The sequence below is a fragment of the Chrysemys picta genome, chromosome 15 (genome assembly GCF_011386835.1).
Source record: "Chrysemys picta bellii isolate R12L10 chromosome 15, ASM1138683v2, whole genome shotgun sequence".
In the NCBI taxonomy this organism is placed as follows: Eukaryota; Metazoa; Chordata; order Testudines; family Emydidae; genus Chrysemys; species Chrysemys picta.
The window spans coordinates 17,017,214-17,040,892 of NC_088805.1; the positions used below are offsets into that span (position 1 = coordinate 17,017,214).

Here is a 23,679-nt window from a genome sequence, read left to right on the forward strand (position 1 = left end):
GTCAGGCGATCGTGGGAGCAGCCCATCCCAGCCCTGTGGCCGCTGGGCGGGGCAGCTCAGCTCTGTGCGCTTGGAAGCGTATTGCACATCCCTTGTGCTGTCTGCTGAGCGGGGCGGCGGGGGCTGGGGACGAGCCGGCCGCTCTCTGCTGCCTCGGGGTGGGAATCCCCTGCAGCTGCGGGGCCCCAGGAGCCGCCGACCCGCCCGGAGCCGCGTTCCAGGGGCTGCAGCTGCAGCTCAGAGGCTGGGCGCCTCCCGCGCTCTCCGAGCTACCCGCGAATGCTAATTTCCATACCCAGAATGCATTGCGCACCCTCAGCCGCGTCCCTGGTCCATGGGCTGGGTGTGCTCCAGAGAGCCTGGTTCCGAGGAGCAAACGCGCGGTTTAATCGGGCCGGTGCACGGGGCTGTAGAAACGCGGGGTTTAGCCACCGGTAAGTGTAGTCACCGTGACATTGTAAAGTGTTGCTCTTGGCCTGGCAGCTCTTCTGCGGAGTGTCTGGTATACTCTGGTTTCTCTTCAGATCGTATAAATCTTTCGCCTTTTACTAAAGATTTCCGTGGAGAGGAACATTTATGAGTTTCTACCCAATTTTTTGAGGCTTCACTTCGGTGAAGCTACCCAATGTTGTTAAAAAATAGAAAAAGAGTTGCTTTATGTGCTTAAAAAGTTTTTTTATTTTGAAAAGGTTTTTGTTTGTGGGTTATGGGTGGTTTTTTGTGTGGAGAAAATGTTACATGCTTCTTGTGTGCTAGATTGCATGTTTAGAGGATTTTTTTATTGGGAGTATTTTGTGACCCCTGTTGATATTAGGTTGAACATATTTGCTTAGTACAGTAACTTCTAAGCAAATCCTATTTCCCCATAAGAATTAATGTAAATAGGGGGGAAGGTTAGGTTCCAGAGAACTTTTTTTCACCAGACAAAAGTTTTTCTCTCTCTATAGATAAAATTTTATTAGAGAATATTTAGAAAAAATAAACGATACAGAAAATTTGAAGCGTTAGTTCTGCACACACACACACAGTATAACCTTTAAACAAACAATTTAAGACTGTACACAGCGATGATGATTTTGAAGCTTGGCTGAGGTGATGGAGTCAGAGGGTGGGATATTTCCCAGGGAATGCCTTACTGCTAAATGATGAACTAGCACTTGCTGAGCCCTCAAGGGTTAAAACGTTGTTAAGTAGCCTCACACTCTACAAGGCAGCACAAATGGAGGGAGGGGAGACAGCATGGCAGACAGAGACAGAGAGACAAACCCTGTGTGAGAGATGCGCATTGCCCCTTTACGTACGCTGACCCCACTCTAAGTACATTGCCTTTTTAAGTAGATCAGCAAGTTGAGACAGCAGCTGCTGCCAGCAAGCTCCCTCCGTCCTGAGCCCTGTCATATCCCCCCTGCTCTATGGAGATGGGGTAATTTGGGTGCAGGATCAGGGGGAAAAGGGACACCCTGACATTAGCCCCCCCTCTTCCTGCCCCCGCACTGCAAGCAGGAGGCTCCCGGGAGCAGCTCCAAGGCAGAGGGCAGGAGCAGCACATGGCAGTGGAGGGAGGGACAGCTGAACTGCCTGGCAATTGATAGCCTGCTGGGCGGCTGCCACACGGGGAACTTAGGGGATGGTTTCAGGGTAGCCCACAAAAGCTTATGCTCTAATAAATTTGTTAGTCTCTAAGGTGCCACAAGTACTCCTGTTCTTTTTTAGGGGAGTGGGGAGCTGATGGGGGGCTGCCGGTCCACCCTGATTCCAAGCCCTCCACCAGCTAGGTCTAAAGGGCTGCTCTTTCTGCAAACAGTGGACAAAACAGGCGGCTGCCAAAGCACGTTATAAGGGAGCATTGCGCAACTTTAAACGAGCATGTTCTCTAATTGATCAGCAACTAAATGATGAAACAATGTTAACAGGGATGACTTTAAGTGAGGAGTTACTGTATTAATGACTTGTCAAGACAATACTTGTATAATGTAAAAATAACCTGCAGATCTATTTTGAATTGTCATTGTCTTTGTGCATTGTTTAATTTCCACATTAAGGATTTAGAATATTAACTAATCCCTATGCACAATATTTAGCTCCATCTGCATGTTTTCTGTTATTTAATGGTGGCAATGAGTTCCACAGGTCAATTTAATCAGGTGAAGGCCCCTCTCCCTCTGTTTTGCTTCTTTGTATTGTGGGAAAGGGTAAATAATACTTCTCTATTCACTTTTTCTACACTTTTCGACATTTTATTGTCTTCTATCAGATCCCTCTTTAGTTGCCTCGTCTCTAAACTGAACAGCACTAATGTTTTTAGTCTCTCCTCATATGGAAGCCATTCCATGCTCTTCATCATCATTGTTCCGCTGCTCTGAATGTTTTCCAGTTCCATTATATCCTTTTTCAGATGGGGCCACCAGAACTGGACACAGTATTCAAGGTGTGGGTGCACCAACGATTATATAGTGACATTATGATATTTTCTCTTATTTTTCTGTCCCTTTCCTGATAGTCATTAATATTCTGTTAGCCTCTTTGACTGCTGCTATGGATTGAACTGAAGTTTTCTGAGAATTATCCATGGTGACTCCAAGATCTCTTTCTTGAATGGTTAACAGCTAATTTACAACACATCATTGGATATGTGTAGTTGGGATTATTTTTTTCCAATGTGCATTACTTTGCATTTCTCACCATTGAATTTCATCATCCAGTTTGTGATATCCCTTGCAATGCTTTGCATTCAGCTTCGGACGGTACTGTCTTGAATAATTTTGTGTCATTGCAAACTTTTCCTCTTCACTGTTCACTCCCCTTTCCAGATAATTTATTAATTACTTCTCCAAAGTAACACATGCAAGGAGTCATTTAGCTCCCTCTGCACCTCTGAGAAGGCATTTATCCTTCCCATTTGCTGCATAGACATATCACCACCAGTGACCCATCTCCACAGCTTGGGAAACAGTATTGCCAAACAGAAAGACAGGAAGAGCAGTTAGGAGATGTCATCTCCAACAGGACTACAGACTAAGAAATAGGGGATAATGCTTTGGCCAAAAGATCCACGAGGGGCAATAGCCTTAGAGATGAGAGGATCCACATGACTGCATAGCCCGAAAGGTAGCTCTGTTCACACCAGGGAAGATTCAACAAATGTTATAAAGCACTTTGCACTATTGCTCATTTCAACAAAGTACTTCACATTTGATATAGTAGGAAAGGGCCCTGCTACCTTCTCCCCTCACCCCAGACACGTTTTCTCCACAGTGCACACATTCAACATCCACGCTAGGGGATGTTACATTCACCTCACAAGGAAAGACTTACTACAAAGCAAGTATAGTTCAAACAAAATAACTTGTTATAATGTTTATTATATATGCTTAATTATAAATTATTTGTTAGCAAAACCTATAATTAAAATGAAGTTTTTCATGAACCACACACAAGTTGCAAACCTTTGACTGTGTGGTCTCCTTTGGAAGGGTAGAAGTGCCTTACTAAGGAGATTTGAGAAGTCTTATAAATGCAACAGACACGGTTAACAGAGCTGAGCCCAAAGCAAACTCCCCCACTCCAGCTATCGCTGCACCCCAGGGTACTTCAGACCTGAACTGTGTAAATCAGATCCATTGCTATTGGTACCAATACTCTTACTCATCCAATGAGAGTCACTGTGAGGAGGTAAATGTTGTTTTGCTTTTGACATAATAGATATATCCAATTTCTAATATGTGATTAAGGAGGTTGTTGTAGGAGGCTGTGAATGATCATTCACTGTAGTCTATTATATATTTCAAGGTTGTCAGTTCTGGCAGATGATCACACCATTCTTGTTATGATTCACTTCTGGAGTGATAAAGGTAGTAGCCCAACTCCCACAGGCCAGCAGATGTGGAATGGTTTTTATCTAAAAACACAGTTTCTTTCAAAATGCATGTTTTTCTATCAAGCTTCTCTTGGTGTAGGTCACATTGCAGGGAAATAGTGTTTTGGCTTTAGAGAAGGGCAGGATGCGGTGGATTTTTCTGAGGTGCATTTTTTAAATGTCTGTTGCTTTATTTGAAAGTAATCAAACATGGACAGCCCCTGGGCCTTGCCTTAAGGCAGGTTTGAGGAAGGGGCATAGCTGAGTAAAGAAGAGTTTCACCTTTTTTAGGGAGGCTGAACAAACTAGATCATGTCACTATAAAGGAAGAGGACAAGAAGATTAAAGACCCTCTGTGTCGGATGTGGGAAACACACCACTGTTCTAAAAGAAGAGGGAGCTGGACATCTGTACTCAGTTATCCAGCACAACTCACAAGAAGCCAGGTCCTTACCATACATACCCATGCTGCTGATTCACTTGTAATTTCAGATTATTAAGCTGACCTATTGTATCTTAACTATTAGAAAGGTATGAAGCCATGTATTTAATTACAACTGACAAGGCAAGTATTTGGTTCTCTGTCAGAGCTTGGAACTTCTTTATGTTGGTTTCTTACTTAACGTCTAAGAAAACAAGATCATATAAAAGCCTTCCCATGGAGGTCTTATGCCACCTAAACATGTGCCTTGGTTTGTGGAGAACATGGCATTGGAAAGGTTGTTTGAAAGTGTGGTAAACAAATGTTCAAGGAAAATTAACAAGCTCAGAGCAACATGATACCATCCTCATAGGGGATATCAATGAAAGTAGTATGTAGTCTTCAGAACTGAGCCAGCAGAAACACGTTGACCTTTTGAATAAGGACAGTTTGCTGGGTTTGTTTCTTAGGTTTCTCTAACAAATTCCCCTCTTTCCAGCATACAAAATAACCACTACAAGCTCCTGGAGCTTAGTTTTCAATTGAAAAGTAAGAATTCCTAAATTGCTAACTTGACTTTAAAGTAAAATCAAAGCCAAAGTGTCCATGTGTTACATATGACCAATAGCCTCCCTCCTCTCAAACCCAATAACTAAGATCCAATGCGCTGCAATGTTATTTTATTCTCCCCAATTGGCCAAAGGTTCCATAACTTATGGTTTTCTTCCCTTCTTGCGCAGGGACTGGCCTTCTCCTGAAAACGCAATGAACCTGCTGCCAGAGTCATCCTGAATGTAGGAGGGAGAAGAGACATTTGTTTAGGTTCAGCGTTTGTTATTATTGAACAAAGAGAAGACCTGCTTCAGACAACATTCCATCATAAAAGCACTACTGCACTGGCTCTTGACATTTCACATCCATAATTTACACAGAAAACAGTTTCCTTCCCCAGAAGTTGCTAGTGTTTCAGTTCCTTTCGTAGATTTAATTCAAAATCCCTTTCACTTCCATTTTATATTTTCTTCCTCCAGGCTTATATAAGGCAAACCTTTTTATGTCAGCTAATAAGAACATCAGAGCTTTCTGTCCTGTAGACAGTATTCAATATCATTGAGTAGTTTTAAAATGTAAGTTCTCCATGAGCAATCACAGGCTGTGAATTGGCAAAGCCAGGGAGTCTAAACAATGGATCTGATCATGCTCAGCAAGAAGCTCTTAATTTTTACTGCCAATAACCCCCCCGCACTGTTATTCACCATTTCAGAGATAAAAGAGATTAAGATCCATCACACTAAAATGCTATCAGACAGACTTTTAGTGGCAAACCTGGTTGATTGCACAATAGTTACTGTGCTACAAACAGGGGCCCAATTTTCCCACAGGGGACAAATTAACTCCTAGTCAAAGCAGTGGGAGTTCTCACACCCTGTGGGGGAAGAGAAGGGCCCAACAGTTAATAGTCCCCATTGTTGAAGATTTATCATGAGATAAGAGATCACACGCTGAACGGAAGCTACACATCAAGGACCACAATATTCCCTAAAAAAGCCTTCCATGAAGGGAACTTTGCTCATGTCATTAAAAAATTATTTAAACTAGGTTTCAGTGATTTATAACACTTATAATTAGCATATTTTTTCTTCATTGTTCTGATCTCAGATGGGTCTGCAGCATCAGAGTCAACAAGCGTAGTATTCGAGCAGGTTTGCTGGAGTTGGGGCCCACTAGCAATGCAGACCCCTTCAACAACTGTTACTTCCACTGTATTAAGTTCTCTACAAATACGGCAAGGTACAGAGGTCTACTCACCTCTTCAACTTTCTTGACTAGTGGTCGTGAATTTCTAATGAATGTGATCCTACCAATTCTGAAGTCATAATTGGGTATTCCTCTGGGAAAGGAAGATTGAGATATTAAGGTATTGAATAAACCTTCAGAGTCTTGACATGGGAATAAATGTGACAAACAATAGCAAGGACTATTCTCTATAGTTTTTGTTGTTTTTGTTTTGTTTTTCTTGAGTGTCATCCTAACCATTCCTTTTGAAGAGCTGTCATTAGGATTATTTTGCTAGCACATCAGAATCAGACCATAGATTTATTTACTAGAGCTGAGCAAATGTTGTAAAGAAATATCTGTGATGATTCATTTTAGTTAAGTTGTCTGCAGCCATGTGCATGCATCATGTCTGCACTTTTCATGAGGGATCAGATTTTACTGGTACAAGCATATGTGGAAAACTAAGGCCGAAGCTGGATGCACACATCTTCGTAGGACCATTACTATAGTGAGTATTAATTCAGAAGCAGGGTGGATGAAAATTGATTTTTTTTAATTTAAATTGGATATTTTTTATTTAAAATAAATACAGTTTAAAAATAAATCTATTTAAAATTAATTTTGAAATTGATAACAGAATAAGGCCTAAATTCACTATGATCTACTCAAATCATTTAAATTAAATACAAAAAATAATATTAAGTAGCACGTTTGTTGCCAAGTTTTAAAGAAAGTCAAACGACTGAATTGGGGGAAATCACTGGCTAAGCATCTGGAACCAGAGTTTGTTGAAGTGCTAAGCCAGTTTTTGACAGCAGTGGCCTGTTCTGCAGTTGCAGAAAGAATATTTAGGAAAATAACTAAAAGTACAGATTCACAACACAATTAAAATTGAGGATTTAAATCAAGGTTTCCTGCTTGCTCATTTAAATCCTGATTAAAATTGGTGATTTACATTGCTTTGTGATAAATCAGGGATCAGCAATCTTTGGCACGCAGCTCGCCAGGGTAAGCACCCTGATGGGCTGGGCTGGTTTGTTTACCTGCCGCGTCGGCAGGTTCGGCCGATCACAGCTCCAGGCCAATGGGGGCGGCAGAAAGCGGCATGGGACGAGGGACGTGCTGGCCGCCGCTTCCCGCCGCCCCCATTGGCCTGGAGCGGCGAACTGCGGCCAGTGGGAGCTGCGATTGGCCAAACCTGTGGACGCAGCAGGTAAACAAACCGGCCCAGCCGGGTGCTTACCCTGGCGAGCCATGTGCCAAAGGTTGCCGATCCCTGAGTTAAATCAATCTGCCTTGTTTAGAAATGCTTGTGCAATTATCCTGTCAGGAAACAAAACAAGACCATGGCTAAGTTTTGTAAAAGTATTTATACTGATAGTTGATGGGATTTATACTCAAGTGCCTAAATGCCTTTTGAAAATGAAATATAGGCTCCTAATCAGTTAGGCGTTCATTGCAATGCTGAGAGCAGCAACACCTAAATACCTTTACAAATCTAAGTCCATGTGATTTATCTGGCAACTCTCAAAGCAACATATATTAAATATTTGGCTATAAAATACATTTGGGGAAATCAGGATCTCACTGATATTATAGAAGCAGACAAATACATCAAGAATGATTCATTCTGCTCAAACATTGACCTTCCACCTGTAGAATCCTGAATGAAATGGGCTAACCTTCGAATGTCTCCTGGTTTAATTGGCGAGGGACTAGGCTCGACACCTTTCTTCTTGCCATCTAGCCTGTTCCCAGAGCCAGAGAATGCCTACAGGTATAAAGCAGAAAGTCATTTCTACACATGTTCCACCTTATTGTTGAAGAAGAGCTCTGCAAGCATGCGTTTTTGTTTTTTAAAAAGGCTAAAATGGGCACAGGGCCTGATTCAAGATTGGTGCTGATCTAGTGGACTAATGTTAGTATTCTGCACTGCCATGCAAGAGCTTAGAATGGTATTTCAGTTCCCATCACTTGGCTCCTCAGGAACAGTAGAGAGCACCCACCATCACCTCTCCAGCCGATCGAATAGCATTGACTGCTTATAGAATCGTAGGACTGGAACGGACCTCAAGATGTCTTCTAGTTCAGTCCCCTGCACCATTCCTGACAGGTGTTTGTCTAACCTGCTCTTAAAAATCTCCAATGATGGAGGTTCCACAATCTCCCTAGGCAATTTATTCTAGTGCTTAACCACCCCGGATAGTTAGGAAGTTTTTCCTAATGTCCAACCTAAACTGCCCTTCCTTGACTGAAAGGACAGTGACTACAATACAGGGTCTAGACAATTGGACTGGGACAGAGACTGAAGGCCAGGGCCAGTGATTTTTCATAGGCTGTGATTTGTGCCCTAGCTTAGAACACTGGAAATTCTCCCACATCATTAACTGCATGTAATTTGCAAGAGTACCTCTGTAAAAGTATATATGGGAGTCTGTTTTACAATGTGCACAGATCCCTGCACACTACTAGATGGAATGTCAGACTGGCTTAAAGATGAATGTGGCTGAATCTCAGAATGGCTAAACACATGAATACTACAACAGCATGATTGTTTCACAGGTCAGTCCATCATTTTATGACATTTACAATGGAAGAAACTTTTACTCTGTGCTAAGCAAGTGTCCAGAGGGGATGCCTAGTTTGTGCTCCCGATAACATTTTATCAAACAAAATTTACTTCCCTCAGGTATTGTTAGATACTTAAGTATTACTTCCATTACTCACAAGCCATCGGAGTCTTGAGTGGTAATACTGTATTTACTATGGATTCAGAAAACAAGTTACTGCTGTATTTATATATCAGAAACTCCTGAGAAAATACATTGCAGTGAAAACCTATTACACAGAATCTTATACATTTCTTTTGGGATGTGTAACAAGGTGATTAGCACCCTGTGAAATTTATTTTTTTTAAATAGATTTTTTTTTTAACTTTTGTATTATTTCATTTTATCCATGCTGGAGGGGGAGATTCATGTTTGCCTCTGGAGGGGTTGGGAGGTCCTGAGGCGGGGCAGAGGGTTGCAGACAGTGGGAAGGGGGGTTACACAGCGAGCCCACCTTGCACTCACCCTGCAGCAGTGGCTCCTGTCCCACAGGGCTGGGCCCAGCTCCCCACTCTGGGGATGACATGATGACAGAAGAGTGAACGGGCCAAACCTGAGTGGCGCTGCAACCCCATGCACCAGGTCGCAACACCACTCACTCAAATCATGATAGAGGGGTGGCTGGGCCAAATCTGAGTGATGCTGTGACCTCATCCACCAGGTTGCAATGCCCGGCACAGGGAGCCGGACTTGCCCTGTGGGATAGCAGCCACAGGCACAGCAGCTCCAGGATGAAGTTTTCATTTTATTTTGTGTTATTTTGTATTTGTGAAAATCACAGGGCTCTAGTGTTGGTCCTAGGGTGCATGTGCACATCTCAGTGTTCCAAGGCCAGGCTGTCGTGTGATTACATGTTGTAAGCAGCATCTGCTACAAATAGAGGCAGCCTAGCCTCAGGAAAGGAGGACCCAAGGCCAGGAAAGGGGCCTGTCACACCTGGAAGTTCTGAGAAGGAAACACCTGCAGCAAGCAGGAGCTGACTGGGGGAAGCCTCAGCTGGGAAAGGCTGGGAAGTCCTGAGATGAAGGCTAAGACAAACCTCTGAGGTGGTGACACTCGGTTGCTCTGCATCTTTGTTTCTAAGTAAAAGAGAAGCCCTGAGCAAAGGAACTGGATTTGTGCAGTTGCAGGGAATGTATTTCCACCTTCCCAGCTGATAGATTTGCCTACAGGCTTTGAGTGTTCAACACTACCAGACCAAAAGAAGATACTTACACGAAATCCTAGGTCACCCACATAGCCACTGTGGTCTGCTTCAACGTCCTAGGACGCAGAGGAGAAACAAGCGGTTTCATTACATTCATTCTGTGTTATGCAACATTAACATGAAGGGTTTCATGGATTTCCTACAGAATGAAACTTTTACAGGTATTTTATAAAGTTGACTGAACATGAATTTTTTTGACAAAGTTTTTGTCCTGGAAATAGGTTGTTCTACATGAACAACCTCCATATGGTGGGATAAGGGAGGAAAAGAAATGTAGGCAAGAGCATCTTGGAAATAAAATTTATGGCTGAACTGTCTGATCTCAAGACCTTTTCAGAAAGAGCCTTCCATTAGTGATCTTTGCTCCATAACAGCCACTGTAAGAAGAGAAGTCAACTAGAGAGAATACACTATAGAGAAGAAGAATGAACTTAACTTACTGTGCTCTCCTCAGGTTGTGTGTGTCTTTCTGGTTCTTTGTATCCCAAAGGTGCATCAAAATCCACCTGTGTTTACAGAAAGAAAAGTGTTTTGTTTTAAAACAGATCCACATTTTTTTTTAATTATCATCATCATATGCCATCCCTAAAATCTCTACAAACTCTACCATTCTATTTTGAACTAGAGGGAACAGATCTTTTAAAAAAGCTCAATTAGCAAAAATGTTACAATTGGAATGTGGGAGACTCATCTCTAAAAGATGCTTCTCCAACACATGGTTGTAACATGCTTGCAGGGCAGCATGGAACATCACACTGCAGCTGTTTTCAGTCTCCAGGCTGTCAAATGGACCAGCATCTTTCATAAGTACATAAAACAAAGTGCCCAGGAGAACAATTTGCAAGTAAGACTGTACAGGAATTATAGGCACTTCAGTCACCTACGACATATGATAGCGTTGACAACCCTCCAGAATTGGCCTGGAATCGCTGGACTCCTGGTGACTATTGAAAGCAATCCAGGAGATTTTAATAGGATATTTTACATTGAAAGCAATCCAGGAGATTTTAATAGGATATTTTAATAGCATATTTTACGTCACGTTGGGGAAAAAAATCTCCCCGAATAGCTTCAGTCAGAGTTGGAAACCCTAGTATATGACCTGTGGCCTTCATCTTGCAACTCACTTATGGTTACAAGATCTGTATTACTGAATGCTCACCTGTCCCACAGCATAAATATATTTCTGTAACGCAGCATTGTCATGATCAGATGCCCCTTCTCAAAAGAATAATTTAAGTGAAAAGAAAGATCCTGCCACAAAGACTACAACTTACGTTCATATCACACTCTATGATGGACACAGCTTTATCAGGTTTGGTCTCCATTACCCGAAGCTCGTAGATCTGAAACAGAAGCATGTATAATATAAAGCCATTCCTCTTAGTGTGCAAATTAATGATTAAAGAAACTTGGGCAAAATTCTCACATCAGAGAGCATTAGTTTCAATGAACAGTAAGCTCTTCAGATCAGGGGCTGTGTCTACCTCTATGTTTGTACTGCATGTAGCACAACAAGGCTTCAATCAGATCAGGGCTTATGGCTGCCACCATCATGACTATATTTCAAAATGGAAGACTTCTTCTACATTAGAGATTTTCATTGCCCCTCAATAGAGCTGGAGGGATTTATTTGGTCAGAGGCCAATTATCTGGTTCTGAATCTCCTGACTTCCAGTTTCCAAAAACCAGCTCCAAGTTGGGGTGAGGTAGGATATATGTACAGTCTTGTACTAATTTACGATAAAATGGTCCTTTATAGTTTTACTGTTGCTAAGAATCCCTTTTGCTCCTAATAATCCTTTGTCTGAAATGTTTATGATTTACCCATAAATTATCCAAGCTGAGCTGAAACCTGGCAAATAAGTACTTCGCCCAGAAACAAAATTTGAAAATGTAAAAGTTGTTCAGTAATCAAAGGAGTCAGAGGTCAGAATTTAATATTAAGACCAGCACCAAGACTACTGAACTGATTGCAATATTCATTCTCAGAATTAATTAAAGACCTTTTTAAAAAAATGTAGGTGAAGCTACTATAGAATTTTGCATTTGTAGCTCCTGAAAATCTGGATCCCACTTGCCATGAGGTACACAAGGCCCTGGGTAAGGTCCCACCTATTAACCTGCCTCCCTGAGATGGCTAAAGTCCCTCTGTGGCTGTTTTCTGAACTCTCACATCTTTCCTGTCTGGGTCTATTTGCTCCTGATATTTAGCTCCCACAGTGTCCATTTATGCATATGTGCAGAAATATGGGTGGACCAGGGTGGTGGTTTAAGCTGAACACATGGTGTGTCCTGTAAAAACAACAAGGAGTCTGGTGGCACCTTAAAGACTAACAGATTTATTTGGGCATAAGCTTTCGTGAGTAAAAACCTCACTTCTTCGGATGCAACCGGTGTGTCCTGTGTTCAGCTACTACTGACACTCAAATGGGAGTATCTGTAAATTATGTGATTCTATAAATGTTTTTTTAGGGTTCCATGCAAAACATATGCAGAGTTGGGATTTATGTTTCCTGGGACTGCACACAGGTTTAGTTAGATAGTGTTATTTACATTAGATACCGTACCTTCTCGTTGTAGTTGATGGCAATAACATCCCCGGTGGTTAGACAAGCAAAGTTTCTCAAAGCATTTTCTAATCTTTGAATTATGTTAAGAAGCACTGTATGGTTGTTTTCAGTGGAATATTCAAGTTATACATCAACAAGTTCATATTTTCTGGTTCCAGATCTATCTTACATGTGACTTAAAATATAAGTACCATGGACAGTTTAACAAGCATTAGGCATTCAACTCCCTTATAGATGTTCTTAGGGAAACCCAATAATGTTCTCTAGATAATAAAACAAGGCACATGTTCCAGACCACAATTTACCTATTCAGACTGTCTGGAAAATAAAGGCCAAGAATTTTTAAAAAAAATTGTCTACAGTTAGGCTCCTGAAGCAGTGGCCTGATTTTTTAGATGTGCCAAGTACCTAGCAGCTCTCATTAAGTCATTTTAAGGAAAAATCCTTTATTCCCTACTTTAGACTTTTATTCTTTGGTGCAAAGACTATTTGCCTGAGCAAGGACTACAGGATTTGGCCCCATTTCATTAGGCCTTTATTTAGAAGAATGCTACACTTCCTGCAGGGAATTCACATCTCTCCTCACTTGCTCTGGCTCCTACCAGATTCCGTTCTCTTACCTCTTAGCTTTCAGAGGTGGCACGTGTAACAAGCCGATATTGGAAGTATATGAACAGTGCTTGAAAAGCTGCCCCAGCCTTTCCTCCCCTGTTTAGGGTAAGCTAGTGCCAAAGCCCCTTCTGTTGCTTCCTCTGGGATGAAGTGAAAGGATACACAGCTTTGGGATTGGTGATGTCAAGGAAATCTGGACTTTGTGGTTGGAATTTTGAGTAAGTAGCCACTTGAAGATTAACACTCTCTACCTGCACCAGGCCTCCTTCCTCCAGAAGCAAGTTCTGCATCATCTGCAAAGAAACATTGGTGACAAAGACAGGACACTATACCAGTATCTATTCAACAGAAACAGGCAACTTTTAGATGGAACTTCCCCTGAGAATATGTAAATATATTGGGCCATATTCTGCCCTGAATTCTGTGGGTTTGCACTGGGTATAATTACAGGAAAAACTTGGTCCTTTATTATGTCTCAGTAACAACGTAGTACATGCAGCAACTTACTTTGATTAACTTAGAGGAAAGCTTTAGCTGTGACTGAAACACTAAACAGTGCTGACTGTGCAACTGAAATGCAATTTCAGCAAATATTCTACTTTAATATTAACCAACACCACACTAATCCTATACTTTTAATTCTGTCAGTTTGGTGTAAGGCCACTTACCCAATGTGGAAGGTAACAAATGCCTTCATCAGCCACAAATTCTAGCACACCACAATGCGTCATTCGATCTGAATTTTTATTAGTCAGCTTAAATAACATAGGGTACGTAATGTTAAGTCGACCTGGCAGAAGGGGAAAAAGATACAATTTGTTATAAAACTCATGGCACATTTATAAAGTTCCGGAGACTGAATATTAGCAAGAGAATGAGCCAATATCCTGGCAAACGCACCAAATTATTTGCAACCATCAAAAAAATAAAGGCTGATCATTTCATTAATGCAAGTGTTGATACAGTGTCAAGCAGCTGCTAGAAAGCTCACACTGTCAGCCTAGGGGAGGGATAGCTCAGTGGTTTTAGCATTGGCCTGCTAAACCCTGGGTTGTAAGCTCAGTCCTTGAGGGGGCCATCTAGGGATCTGGGGCAAAATCAGTACTTGGTCCTGCTACTGAAGGCAGGGGGCTGGACTCGATCTTTCAGAGTCCCTTCCAGCTCTATGAGATAGCTATATATACATATATAGCATCTGAACTATGCATAGATAAGGGAAAATTAAACCCTATGACAAACAAACAAACAATTTTTACCCTCAATATGGATTTTCCTGGTATATCTTGATTTAAATCATATCTTAATGGATACATAGAGCACTTTTTGATGTTTGCCTACACATATATACAGCACAATATTTCTAGTGTTCTTACAGTAGAATAAACATTACTTACTGAGTTGATCCAAGGCAGATGGTGGCATAATTACTGCAGAAATTAATCAGAAAGTTACAGTAAGATTAGGAACAGCATGGCTACGGAAAGCAAATGCAGTGTACAGTTTTATCATTCCTTCTTGGCAGCATTTTACCCTGCATTTAACCAGCATTTTACCCTGGTTCCGACTTTGTGAGCTACAAAATCTATTGGAATCAATTTAGATAAACAATATCTGGTAGTTTTAATCCAAAATGTAGATTCTGAGCGGGGCAAATGGGAGAAGTTAGAAAGTTTTACAAAACCGAATACACTAACAAAAATGTTTCCCAAAAGTCATTTTATTTGGTTATAGTTAAACAACCAAAGTGCTGACAATTCAAACACAGCATTGGACTAACATATGGGAGCCTGAAAGTGGAGCGGACAAATCTATTCTCCTTATTCAAGCTGAGTGAAGCCTAAAGAGGAAGGAAAAAACATATGGCGAAGACAGCAGATTTTTAAATCTTATTCACTTAAATGGCTTATTTTATTAGTGACATGTAAAGCCATTTGTTTTTAAAAATAGTGGCCCTTCTAATTTACTTGTAGGTAAATCAGGAACTCCAACATCAATTACACGATATTAAAGTGAGAAGAGTATTTATTTAATCTGAGAGTGCCTTTAACTCAAGTCACAAAGCCATCAATAAGCTTCCATGCTTTATTATGTTTGTGGCCTTATACTGTTTCTGCAACTACCTGCCATAAACAATACTACTGAACATTCTCATATAGCATTCAACAGTATTAAAAATAAAACATGCACATACTCTTCCCGCCTTTCTCCACATCTGACCTGTCATTAGGTCCTGCAAGCATGGACACTGAGAAGCAACGATACTGGGTTGAGAAGCGGTTCTGGAAAACCCGGGGAATTGGATGATCAAACATATTAAAAGAAAACTGGTGGAGGAAAAGTGACAGTGTGTTAGCAAACATCGATCCACTTTACTAAAACACCTGCAGACTAAGTTTTTCAGGAGGTTGTTCTCCAATGCAATCATCTAAATCAGGGGTCAGCAACCTTTCAGAAGTGGTGTGCCGAGTCTTCATTTATTCACTCTGATTTAAGGTTTCGCGCGCCAGTAATACATTTTAATGTTTTTAGACAGTCTCTTCCTATAAGTCTATAATATATAACTAAACTATTGTTGTATGTAAAGTAAATAAGGTTTTTAAAATGTTTAAGAAGCTTCATTTAAAATTGAATTAAAATGCAGAGCCCCACGGACTGGTGACCAGGACCTGCGCAGTGAGAGTGCCCCTGAAAATCAACTCGTGTGCCGCCTTCGGCACGCGTGCCATAGGTTGCCTACCCTTGATCTAAATCAATGCTGTGTGCTTATTTTTCCTAATATAAATATGGTTTAAACATATATATGTACCAATGAAACACATAAAATAAGAAAGTGAAAATTCATCTGTAATTTATCACCACAATCAATTTTGATTGATTCTACAAACTGTAGAACAGACATGGACTTCAATTTGGAAATAAGAATACACATCCTAAAAACCGTTTATTTGTGCAGTGCTGCAGCAAGTGATTCTTAATTTAAATTCAACAAGGAATACAAGTGATTGTCATTTCTTTAACTCTTCAGCACAGGACAAGAGAGATTCAACACAGGGGTGGCAGAAGGATGTTTTTGTACCCTTGCACTTTTATTTTAATGATTAAAGGGATGACAATGCATATAGCCTATGGATAAACACAGATTGAAGTCTTCATCATCGCTGAGAGACAATCATTCCTAGGTATCCAATGGGGTAGCATCCTCACTTGTAAATCAAAGGCAGGGGAGAACGCTGAGTCAGCACCTCCCAGGAAATACCCAGGATCACACAGGATAAGGGAGCCTCAGATTGTAAACTCTTTAAGATTACTCCATATATTCATACCCCACACTGTAACCATCTGTGAGTGAGTGGGGACACTAAATTGGGGGGGGGGGGGCTTTATTAAGCCATTTTCTGCTCTTTGAGAGTAGGGTGACCAGATAGCAAGTAGAAAGAAGAACAGGAGTACTTGTGGCACCTTAGAGACTAACAAATTTATTAGAGCATAAGCTTTCATGGACTACAGCCCACTTTTTCGGATGCTGTAGTGGGCTGTAGTCCACGAAAGCTTATGCTCTAATAAATTTGTTAGTCTCTAAGGTGCCACAAGTACTCCTGTTCTTCTTTTTGCGGATACAGACTAACACGGCTGCTACTCTGAAACCAGATAGCAAGTGTGAAAAATCGGGACAGAGGGTGGGGGGGGGGGGGAGTAATAGGCGCCTATATAAGAAAAAGCCCCAAATACTGGGACTGTCCCTATAAAATCGGGACATCTGGTCACCCTACTTGGGAACAAAAATTTTGCTGGGGGGCGTTCCAGAGAGGGCTTTAAAAATCTCTCCTCTCTCAGCTGGCTCTCTAAGAGGAAGGACGGGGGAGGGGGCGTTACATATGCCCCAGACAGACATCCTGAAGGGTCCCCCTCATTGCCCTAGAGCCAGGGGGACAAATCCCGACCCTCTCGCAGAGCAGTGGGTGTTTGGTGTGTATCTGCTCCCCTAGCGCCTCCCTGCCTGTGTAAACAATCCAGCGAGGATGACTCCGCAGCTTTCCCCGTCTCCCCCCCACCCCAGCTCTAAGACACCCACCAAGAGCCCCTTACCATCCTGGCGGCAGTTGTTCCTGTCCCTTTCTCAGCGATCTCAGCAGGGGACACCAGAGAAGCCCCTTTAGACGGCTCGGAGAAGGATCAATACAGCGGCTGCTTCCCCTCCCCCACAGGAAATCGTCCGGCTGAGGGAAATGGTAAGCAGGGAGGGGGAAATCCCGTAGCCCAGCCCCTCTACTCTTAGGGTGACTTTTAATTTCCGCTGGCGTGGCGCTATTTTAACAGCAGTGAATGTGACCAAAAATGAGCTCTTTCATCGCTAGCAAAGGAGCGAAAAATGTTTGGGGGGTTTGGCCCACTGTCCCGACAAAACTACATTTCCCAGAATGCAACGTGTTTACACTCGAACCCATTGAGGAAGTAAAGAGACTTCCGCTGCGGCCATTTTGTGAAAGGGCGGAAGGCGGAACTTCACAGGCGTCAACATAGTTTTTTTTTCTTTAAATATTTCATTTGCCCATTCACTCCTGAAACAGTTATATTTTTATAGCCAATGGTTTGTTTATACCTTATATGAGGGGCGGTGGGGCTGATCTTGCCCATATCAAAAATGGCGCTGTACACTGACAAACAAAATGGCGGTTCCAGGAGGACTTCGTGTGGATTGGCCCATCCCCCGGCTCAGTGATCACCCTAATCTCAATGTGGTTGGTGGAGGGCTGAGATGATCGAAAAGCTAGTCCAATCAGCACTGTAGAGATACAATGTAGTGGAATTCTATTGGGCGGTGGCCAGGAAGCTGAGACCAATGGGAAACGACGCGATTTGGCGCCTGCTTTGACTGTGGCGGAGAACGGAGCAGTCGCCGCTGCTGCAGCCATCCCGCCACTGTTCCCACCTCCCTGTAGCACGGCGGGAGCGGCCCGGTCTCGGCCATGTTCCTCTCCGACTTCCGCAAGGAGTTCTACGAGGTGATTGTGACGCAGGTGAGCGTTCTCCGGGCAGGGGGAGCGGGGCCTGCTAACCCCTCGCCCGCGAGGGACCGGGCTCCAGCCGCCCTGCGGCCCGGGCATGCCGAGCCTGTGCCGCGCCTGCCTGGCGCTGCCCTGCCCTAGCTCCTGTCTGTGTCCCCGCCGGGGCGCGTGGGGGCGGGGAGGCCGCCTGGTTAGATTGTGGAGGAACCCGCGGCTCCCTGGTGCTCCAGCCCCGCGCCTTCCTCCCCACAGCGCTTTGCCACCGCGGGCCCCGGCGCCACCGTGGGCCGGGCTGGATCCTCGCTCCGCACGGCCCAGACAGGGCGGGACTGTGTCCCCCAGGGAGCGGCCATATGGAGCCGGGGGCAGAACCCCGCTCCTGGGCTGGGCATTGCCCTGCGGACAGCTTCATGGCCGAGCTGTGGTAAGCGCTGCCCCCCCCCCCCCCGGGAGAGCGCGCAGCCCAGCACCCTGCTCCTCTCCCCGCCCGCTGCTGGTTTCACCCCGAACTGCACAGCGCAGGCAGGGTTTGCTTTGAATATCTGGCTCCGTAGGGAATAGGCGTCCCCAGCCGGGTACATCGCAATTCAGAGTGGGCTTTGCTTTGCTGCCTGGGTTTCTTATAGTGCACCCGGAGAAGAGGCTGTAAAAGTGGCAGAATCAGCGACAAGGTGTTGGGATGTTTTGAGTTGGTGATATGGACATAGCGATCTCCTGAAGACAAGGAGCGGTAGCTGTTACCTAGGTGTAGCTAGTTGAGATAAACCCTAGGTGGGGAGTATAAGATTGAACACAACTAGTTATATGAAGGTAAAAGCTACCAGTGCCTTGTGTCCAATAGGATTTTACATTGAGTTTTACATCGAGTTTGCTGTCTTGGTGTAAAAATGCATCTTTGTTTTCAGTGAAGATATAGCCTACACTACAGGGTTAGCTCGATGTAAGCTGCCTTGCATCAACTTAGCTGTGGAAATGTCTTCACTTAACTTTGGCTCCCGGCACCCACTGATGTAAGTGCTTCTCTATGCCAATTTCGTAATACCACCTCCCCTGAGTGTCAGACGTAGAGTCAGAGTTGATGTAATTAGATCAATACAGTGTCACTGCATTGCTTACATCAACTGTTATGCTTTCAGGAGCCGTCCCACACTGACAACACAATCAATACAAATGCTCCTGGTGATGATGTCCACTGCCGATACAAGGAGCCAAATGTGCACACGCACACAAGCAATTTTATAACCGCAGTGGCTGTATGCCAACCTAAATTAGGTTCACATAATTTTGTAGTGTAGACATGGCCAAAGTCTGATTGCATTGAGATATCTTCAGTGCTATAAAATGACACTAACTAGTTTGTGTACACTAAGCACTGTCGAGGGTTATCCTTTTTGTTGCAGAATATCGTGTTGCATTAAATTAGGATTAGAAATTACTTATTTGAAAGATACACTTAGATTGCAAAAAGTTTAAAGAATAATCTTGTAATACAATTAATTTACAATGGTCATAAGATTACCAGCTTCTGATAAATGCTTAACATAATTTCAGACTAGTGAATGCTGAAAATGTTTTTCTGTATCTTAAAATCTGTATGTCAACAATTTGTTGAACTTTGTCAAAGGGTCAATAAATCGGATGTCAAAGCTACTGTCTGTGATAACAGAAGGATTCCAACTAGAAACTGGCAAGCCTTTTCACAGTGGAGACCTTTTTCTTATGAGTTATTTAGAGTTTCTTGTTAAATCTTTCTTGCAAAAGCATGATATTGCCAGAACTTTTTTGAAAATCACTGTAGCATTAGCTCCACAAACATTTAATTGTATGTTCAATCTCTGTTGGCCTTCATCTTGCAGTCAGCTTTCCATGATGATAGGGTTAGTGTAGATGGGCTTCCAGACTTTTTAGTATCAATTTGTCAAACTGGTCAGAGTACGTCTAGATGATAAAGTGGTAAAAACATTACTGGGCAGCCTACATTAGTTCTCCCACCAATGAAGCTGTGCTGGTGATTGTCCAACTTTGGAAGAATTTAAGAAAAAGTTCATTGTGGCCAACCCTTAAAAGAACAGTGGTGATGTTTGAACTAAACCATGCTCACCTTGAATGTTGTCTCAAGCCCTATTTATGTTATGAATTTTCCCAAGTGCTGACACTCTATTCAAGATCTTACTGAAAACTAGGGTTGCTTACACCATTGTGTGGATTATATATACATTACTTTAAAGATGGATACAAACTGTTCTAGGATTGAATGGTTTTGAACTTTCAAAAATTATGCCCTTGCCACATAGGCCAGCATAACCATGTTTCCTGAAATGGTTAACAGGAAGAGATCCTGGACATGGATTCAGGCTATGATAAGTTTGTAGCAGAGACAAGGTCTCTGTGATGTAACTTTTATCTTACTGTGAGGTGGACCACTTAAACCCTTTTGTGTTGCTCTGAAATGTAAAGGAACAGTGTCAGCTTGAAAATTTAAAAATTAGTTTTTAAAAAAATATTTTTTCTGATAGACCCTACTTTAAGTGACTATTCTGGGAATTGGGGAAACTGGCTAAACACTAGAAAAGTGTTGTAGGAAATGTCCTCACTTCTCTAACTGGTCTTAAATGTTAATTGTAATCAAAGGAGCAATGTTTTCACATGGATCAAAAACAATCTTGATTTAGTTCTCAATGCTGCAAAGATCTCTGTCCAGACAGACCCCCATTGATTTAAAGTGGCTGTGTGTGTGGATTTGCCTGCATAGAGCTCATTGCTAGATAAGCCTTTACTGAGCAACCCAATACAATCAAACAAGACAAGATGACATGTTTGCACAGGTTTGTTTACACTCTGTTGTGTGATTCTCCTAGGCTTTGCTAACAGGCTAGATTAAGCAGAAATAAATCGGTCTTTGGAGACATTAATATGAAATGTACCATGTGAAACAATTATCAGATATGGGACATCAATGATAGATTCCTCTTAAAAATTACTCTCCACTTGTCTAATTGAGTACCTTATATAAATAATGGTAATATGAGGCTCTCATCCTTACTTTATTTCTTTTGTATTGTTTGTTGCATTGAAAGATTTTAAATTTTACTGGTGGAAAATGATGCTTTTGCAAATGACCTAGTATGTCTACATTTCTATGCAATAGCAAGCCATATGCACTAATTAATATATTAATACTGTCTTCAATTTTTTTCAGCGTGTTCTTCTTCTTGTTGCTTCAGATGTAGATGCATTATGTGCTTGTAAAATACTCCAAGTAAGTTTGTTCATTATAATTCTGTACCGCAACAGAAGGTGTGTGTGTGTGGGGGGGGGAGTTTACCCCATTTAAAAGATGTATACAGCACTACGTAGAAAGAAAAGTGAAAGAGAAATTTTTATAAAATTAGTTCAGTTTTAAATGTTGTAATTTTTTATTTTCCTAACTTTTGTACTAATATTTTTTTCCTAACATGATACTGAGACTTGATAATTCAGGCTTAAATATTTATATAGAAATGTAGTTTGGGATACTTTCAATGTACCTCTACAGAGCAATAGGAGAACTTGGGGAGGGATAGCTCAGTGGTTTGAGGATTGGCCTGCTAAACCCAGGGTTGTGAGTTCAATCCTTGAGGGGGCTATGTAGGGATTTGGGGCAAAAATCTGTCTGGGGATTGTTCCTGCTTTGAGCAGGGGGGTTGGACTAGATGATCTCCTGAGGTCCCTTCCAACCCTGATATTCTTTATTCTATGATTCTAACCAAGCCAGCGTTACAGTAGTTGCTGCTGTTCTTCCTTATCTGTTAAAGCCTTTCTTTCTTTCTAGGCTTTGTTTCAATGTGATCATGTACAATATACACTAGTCCCGGTATCTGGATGGCAAGAACTTGAAACGGCATTTCTTGAACATAAAGATCAGGTAAAAAAAAAAAAACATAGTGCACAGAGCTTTCTATATGATCCTGCTATATAGTTGTAATTTTTAAGCACACTTTTTCCTTAGCTTCTGATCTAAGTTTTAGGTTGAGATTTTAGTGTTTGCCCAAATAACATTGGATAAAGTTAGATGTATGAGGGACAAATGCTTGGCAAGTTCTCACACCTTGTTCTGCTAATGTGCCATAATTCTGGTTTAGCAAATACTTCTGCTATTTTAGATATGGATCACTTCTAAAGAGAACTGCCAAATGCATCATAGTGTGGTGGTTTTATGAGGTGGGCCAAGATAACACAAGTAAACTGATTTCACTTTTGATCTATATAAACTGTGAAAGGTTAGATTATTAGCTCTCTTAGCAGTCTCCACACCCTAAAATCCCAGCACATCATCCTTGTATGCAAAACTTGTTTGTTTTCCCTGAGGTGTTGTAGATTAGGAGTCTAATGTAAATGGGTACAAGAGAAAATGCTTTGTAAGCAGAATAGTTACAAAGCTTTGTTTGTTTGGGGGGGTTGTTAGTGTGGAAAACAAACTATCCGCTGATCTAGGTTGTTTTTCTTTCGCAGTTCCAATATTTTGTTCTTATAAACTGTGGTGCCAACGTTGACCTCCTGGAGATCCTGCAGCCTGAGGAAGATACATTTTTCTTTATCTGTGACACTCACAGGCCTATCAATGTAGTGAATGTTTACAATGAGACGCAGGTAAATCAAGCTGTTCAGCAGAATACGCAATATCCTGTCCTGAGCTAGGTGACCTACCACTCTTCTATTCCTTTCAACATAGGTAATTTCCACAATGCTAACAGGAAAGCAGAAAACAAATTAATAATAACTTGCAGTAGTAGTTTATATGGTCAAAAAGGGGGAAATCTGCTTTCCCCCAGTAAAAGGTTATACCAGGGGTCGGCAGCCTTTCAGAAGTGTTGTGCTGAGTCTTCATTTATTCACTCTAATTTAAGGTTTTACGTGCCAGTAATACATTTTAACGTTTTTAGAAGGTCTTTCTCTAAGTCTGTAATATATAACTAAACTATTGTTGTATGTAAAGTAAATAAGGTTTTTAAAATGTTTACGAAGCTTCATTTAAAATTAAATTAAAATGCAGAGCCCCCCAGACCGGTGGCCAGGACCCAGGCAGTGTGTGCCACTGAAAATCAGCTCATGTGCCACCTTCGGCACACGTGCCATAGGTTGCCTACCCCTGGGTTATACCATGTTGTGAGATTCACAGAAATGATTGTAAGTTCTGTACCATTGAAGAGAACATATTACTGTTAGGTTGACTTCTTTTAGAATATATAATTTATTATCTCAATAACTAGTGATATCATCTTAAATGAAGAATGCTGACATTTTGTTTATAGTCTAAAATTACTTGGTAATGTTCCTTAACAGATATGCTTTGTTTTTACATTGAAAATCATTATAATTCCGGTTTGTTTTGTAGTGCTATACTTACCTTGTGTTGATACAGAAGAATAAACATATTTATCTTAAGTCAGAGCCATTGTTCTAGCCTGTGTATATGGAGTCTAATAGTAACATTTTGATGCCCTGGTATGAGTAGATCAAAGCAAGAGCGACTGGATTAGCCTGTTATACTAAAAGGAACAAGTGATGTACATTTGTAGGTTTAACAATTATTTCAGTTAAAATGAGCTATTTTATCTAAAATACACGTTGTTGTTG

The 23,679-nt window shown here is 41.8% G+C and overlaps 2 protein-coding genes, 1 long non-coding RNA gene and 1 other non-coding gene across 7 annotated transcripts in view; 3 read left to right on the plus strand and 1 right to left on the minus strand.

Moving 5' to 3' along the window:
* Positions 1-5,873, plus strand: LOC135975763 (uncharacterized). Its single transcript, XR_010592782.1, has 2 exons — positions 1-434; positions 5,018-5,873. It is a non-coding gene; the product is annotated as an uncharacterized LOC135975763 (long non-coding RNA).
* On the plus strand, positions 505-620 carry LOC112059596 (U5 spliceosomal RNA). The gene has a single exon (XR_002888897.2). It is a non-coding gene; the product is annotated as a U5 spliceosomal RNA (small nuclear RNA).
* Positions 3,327-17,280, minus strand: UFD1 (ubiquitin recognition factor in ER associated degradation 1). 3 transcript variants are annotated; one of them, XM_005281107.5, is made up of 12 exons: positions 17,144-17,280; positions 15,249-15,381; positions 14,452-14,484; positions 13,726-13,847; positions 13,220-13,350; positions 12,443-12,515; positions 11,150-11,218; positions 10,313-10,378; positions 9,881-9,928; positions 7,739-7,827; positions 6,087-6,168; positions 3,327-5,065 (listed from the first exon to the last, which is right to left on the minus strand). In XM_005281107.5, exons 1-12 carry the CDS (start codon positions 17,144-17,146, stop codon positions 4,991-4,993), a joined length of 924 nt encoding a protein of 307 aa, XP_005281164.1. In that variant the 5' UTR covers positions 17,147-17,280; the 3' UTR covers positions 3,327-4,990. The 3 variants fall into 3 exon arrangements, with proteins under 3 accessions (XP_005281164.1, XP_065424046.1, XP_065424047.1); XM_065567974.1 differs by having other exon boundaries at positions 15,275-15,381; positions 17,144-17,274; XM_065567975.1 differs by lacking the exons at positions 3,327-5,065; positions 6,087-6,168; positions 7,739-7,827 and having other exon boundaries at positions 9,459-9,928; positions 17,144-17,180.
* The window catches only part of CDC45 (cell division cycle 45), a 21,682-nt gene continuing 15,149 nt past the window's right edge, over positions 17,147-23,679 (plus strand). The window contains exons 1-5 of one of the 2 annotated variants that reach the window (XM_065567973.1): positions 17,147-17,286; positions 17,738-18,075; positions 21,263-21,322; positions 21,875-21,967; positions 22,555-22,692. In XM_065567973.1, the coding sequence (XP_065424045.1) occupies positions 18,025-18,075; positions 21,263-21,322; positions 21,875-21,967; positions 22,555-22,692 (342 nt within the window). In that variant the 5' untranslated portion in view covers positions 17,147-17,286; positions 17,738-18,024. The remainder of the gene's footprint in view (positions 17,287-17,737; positions 18,076-21,262; positions 21,323-21,874; positions 21,968-22,554; positions 22,693-23,679) is intronic. The other variant, XM_024105706.3, reaches the window with a different exon arrangement.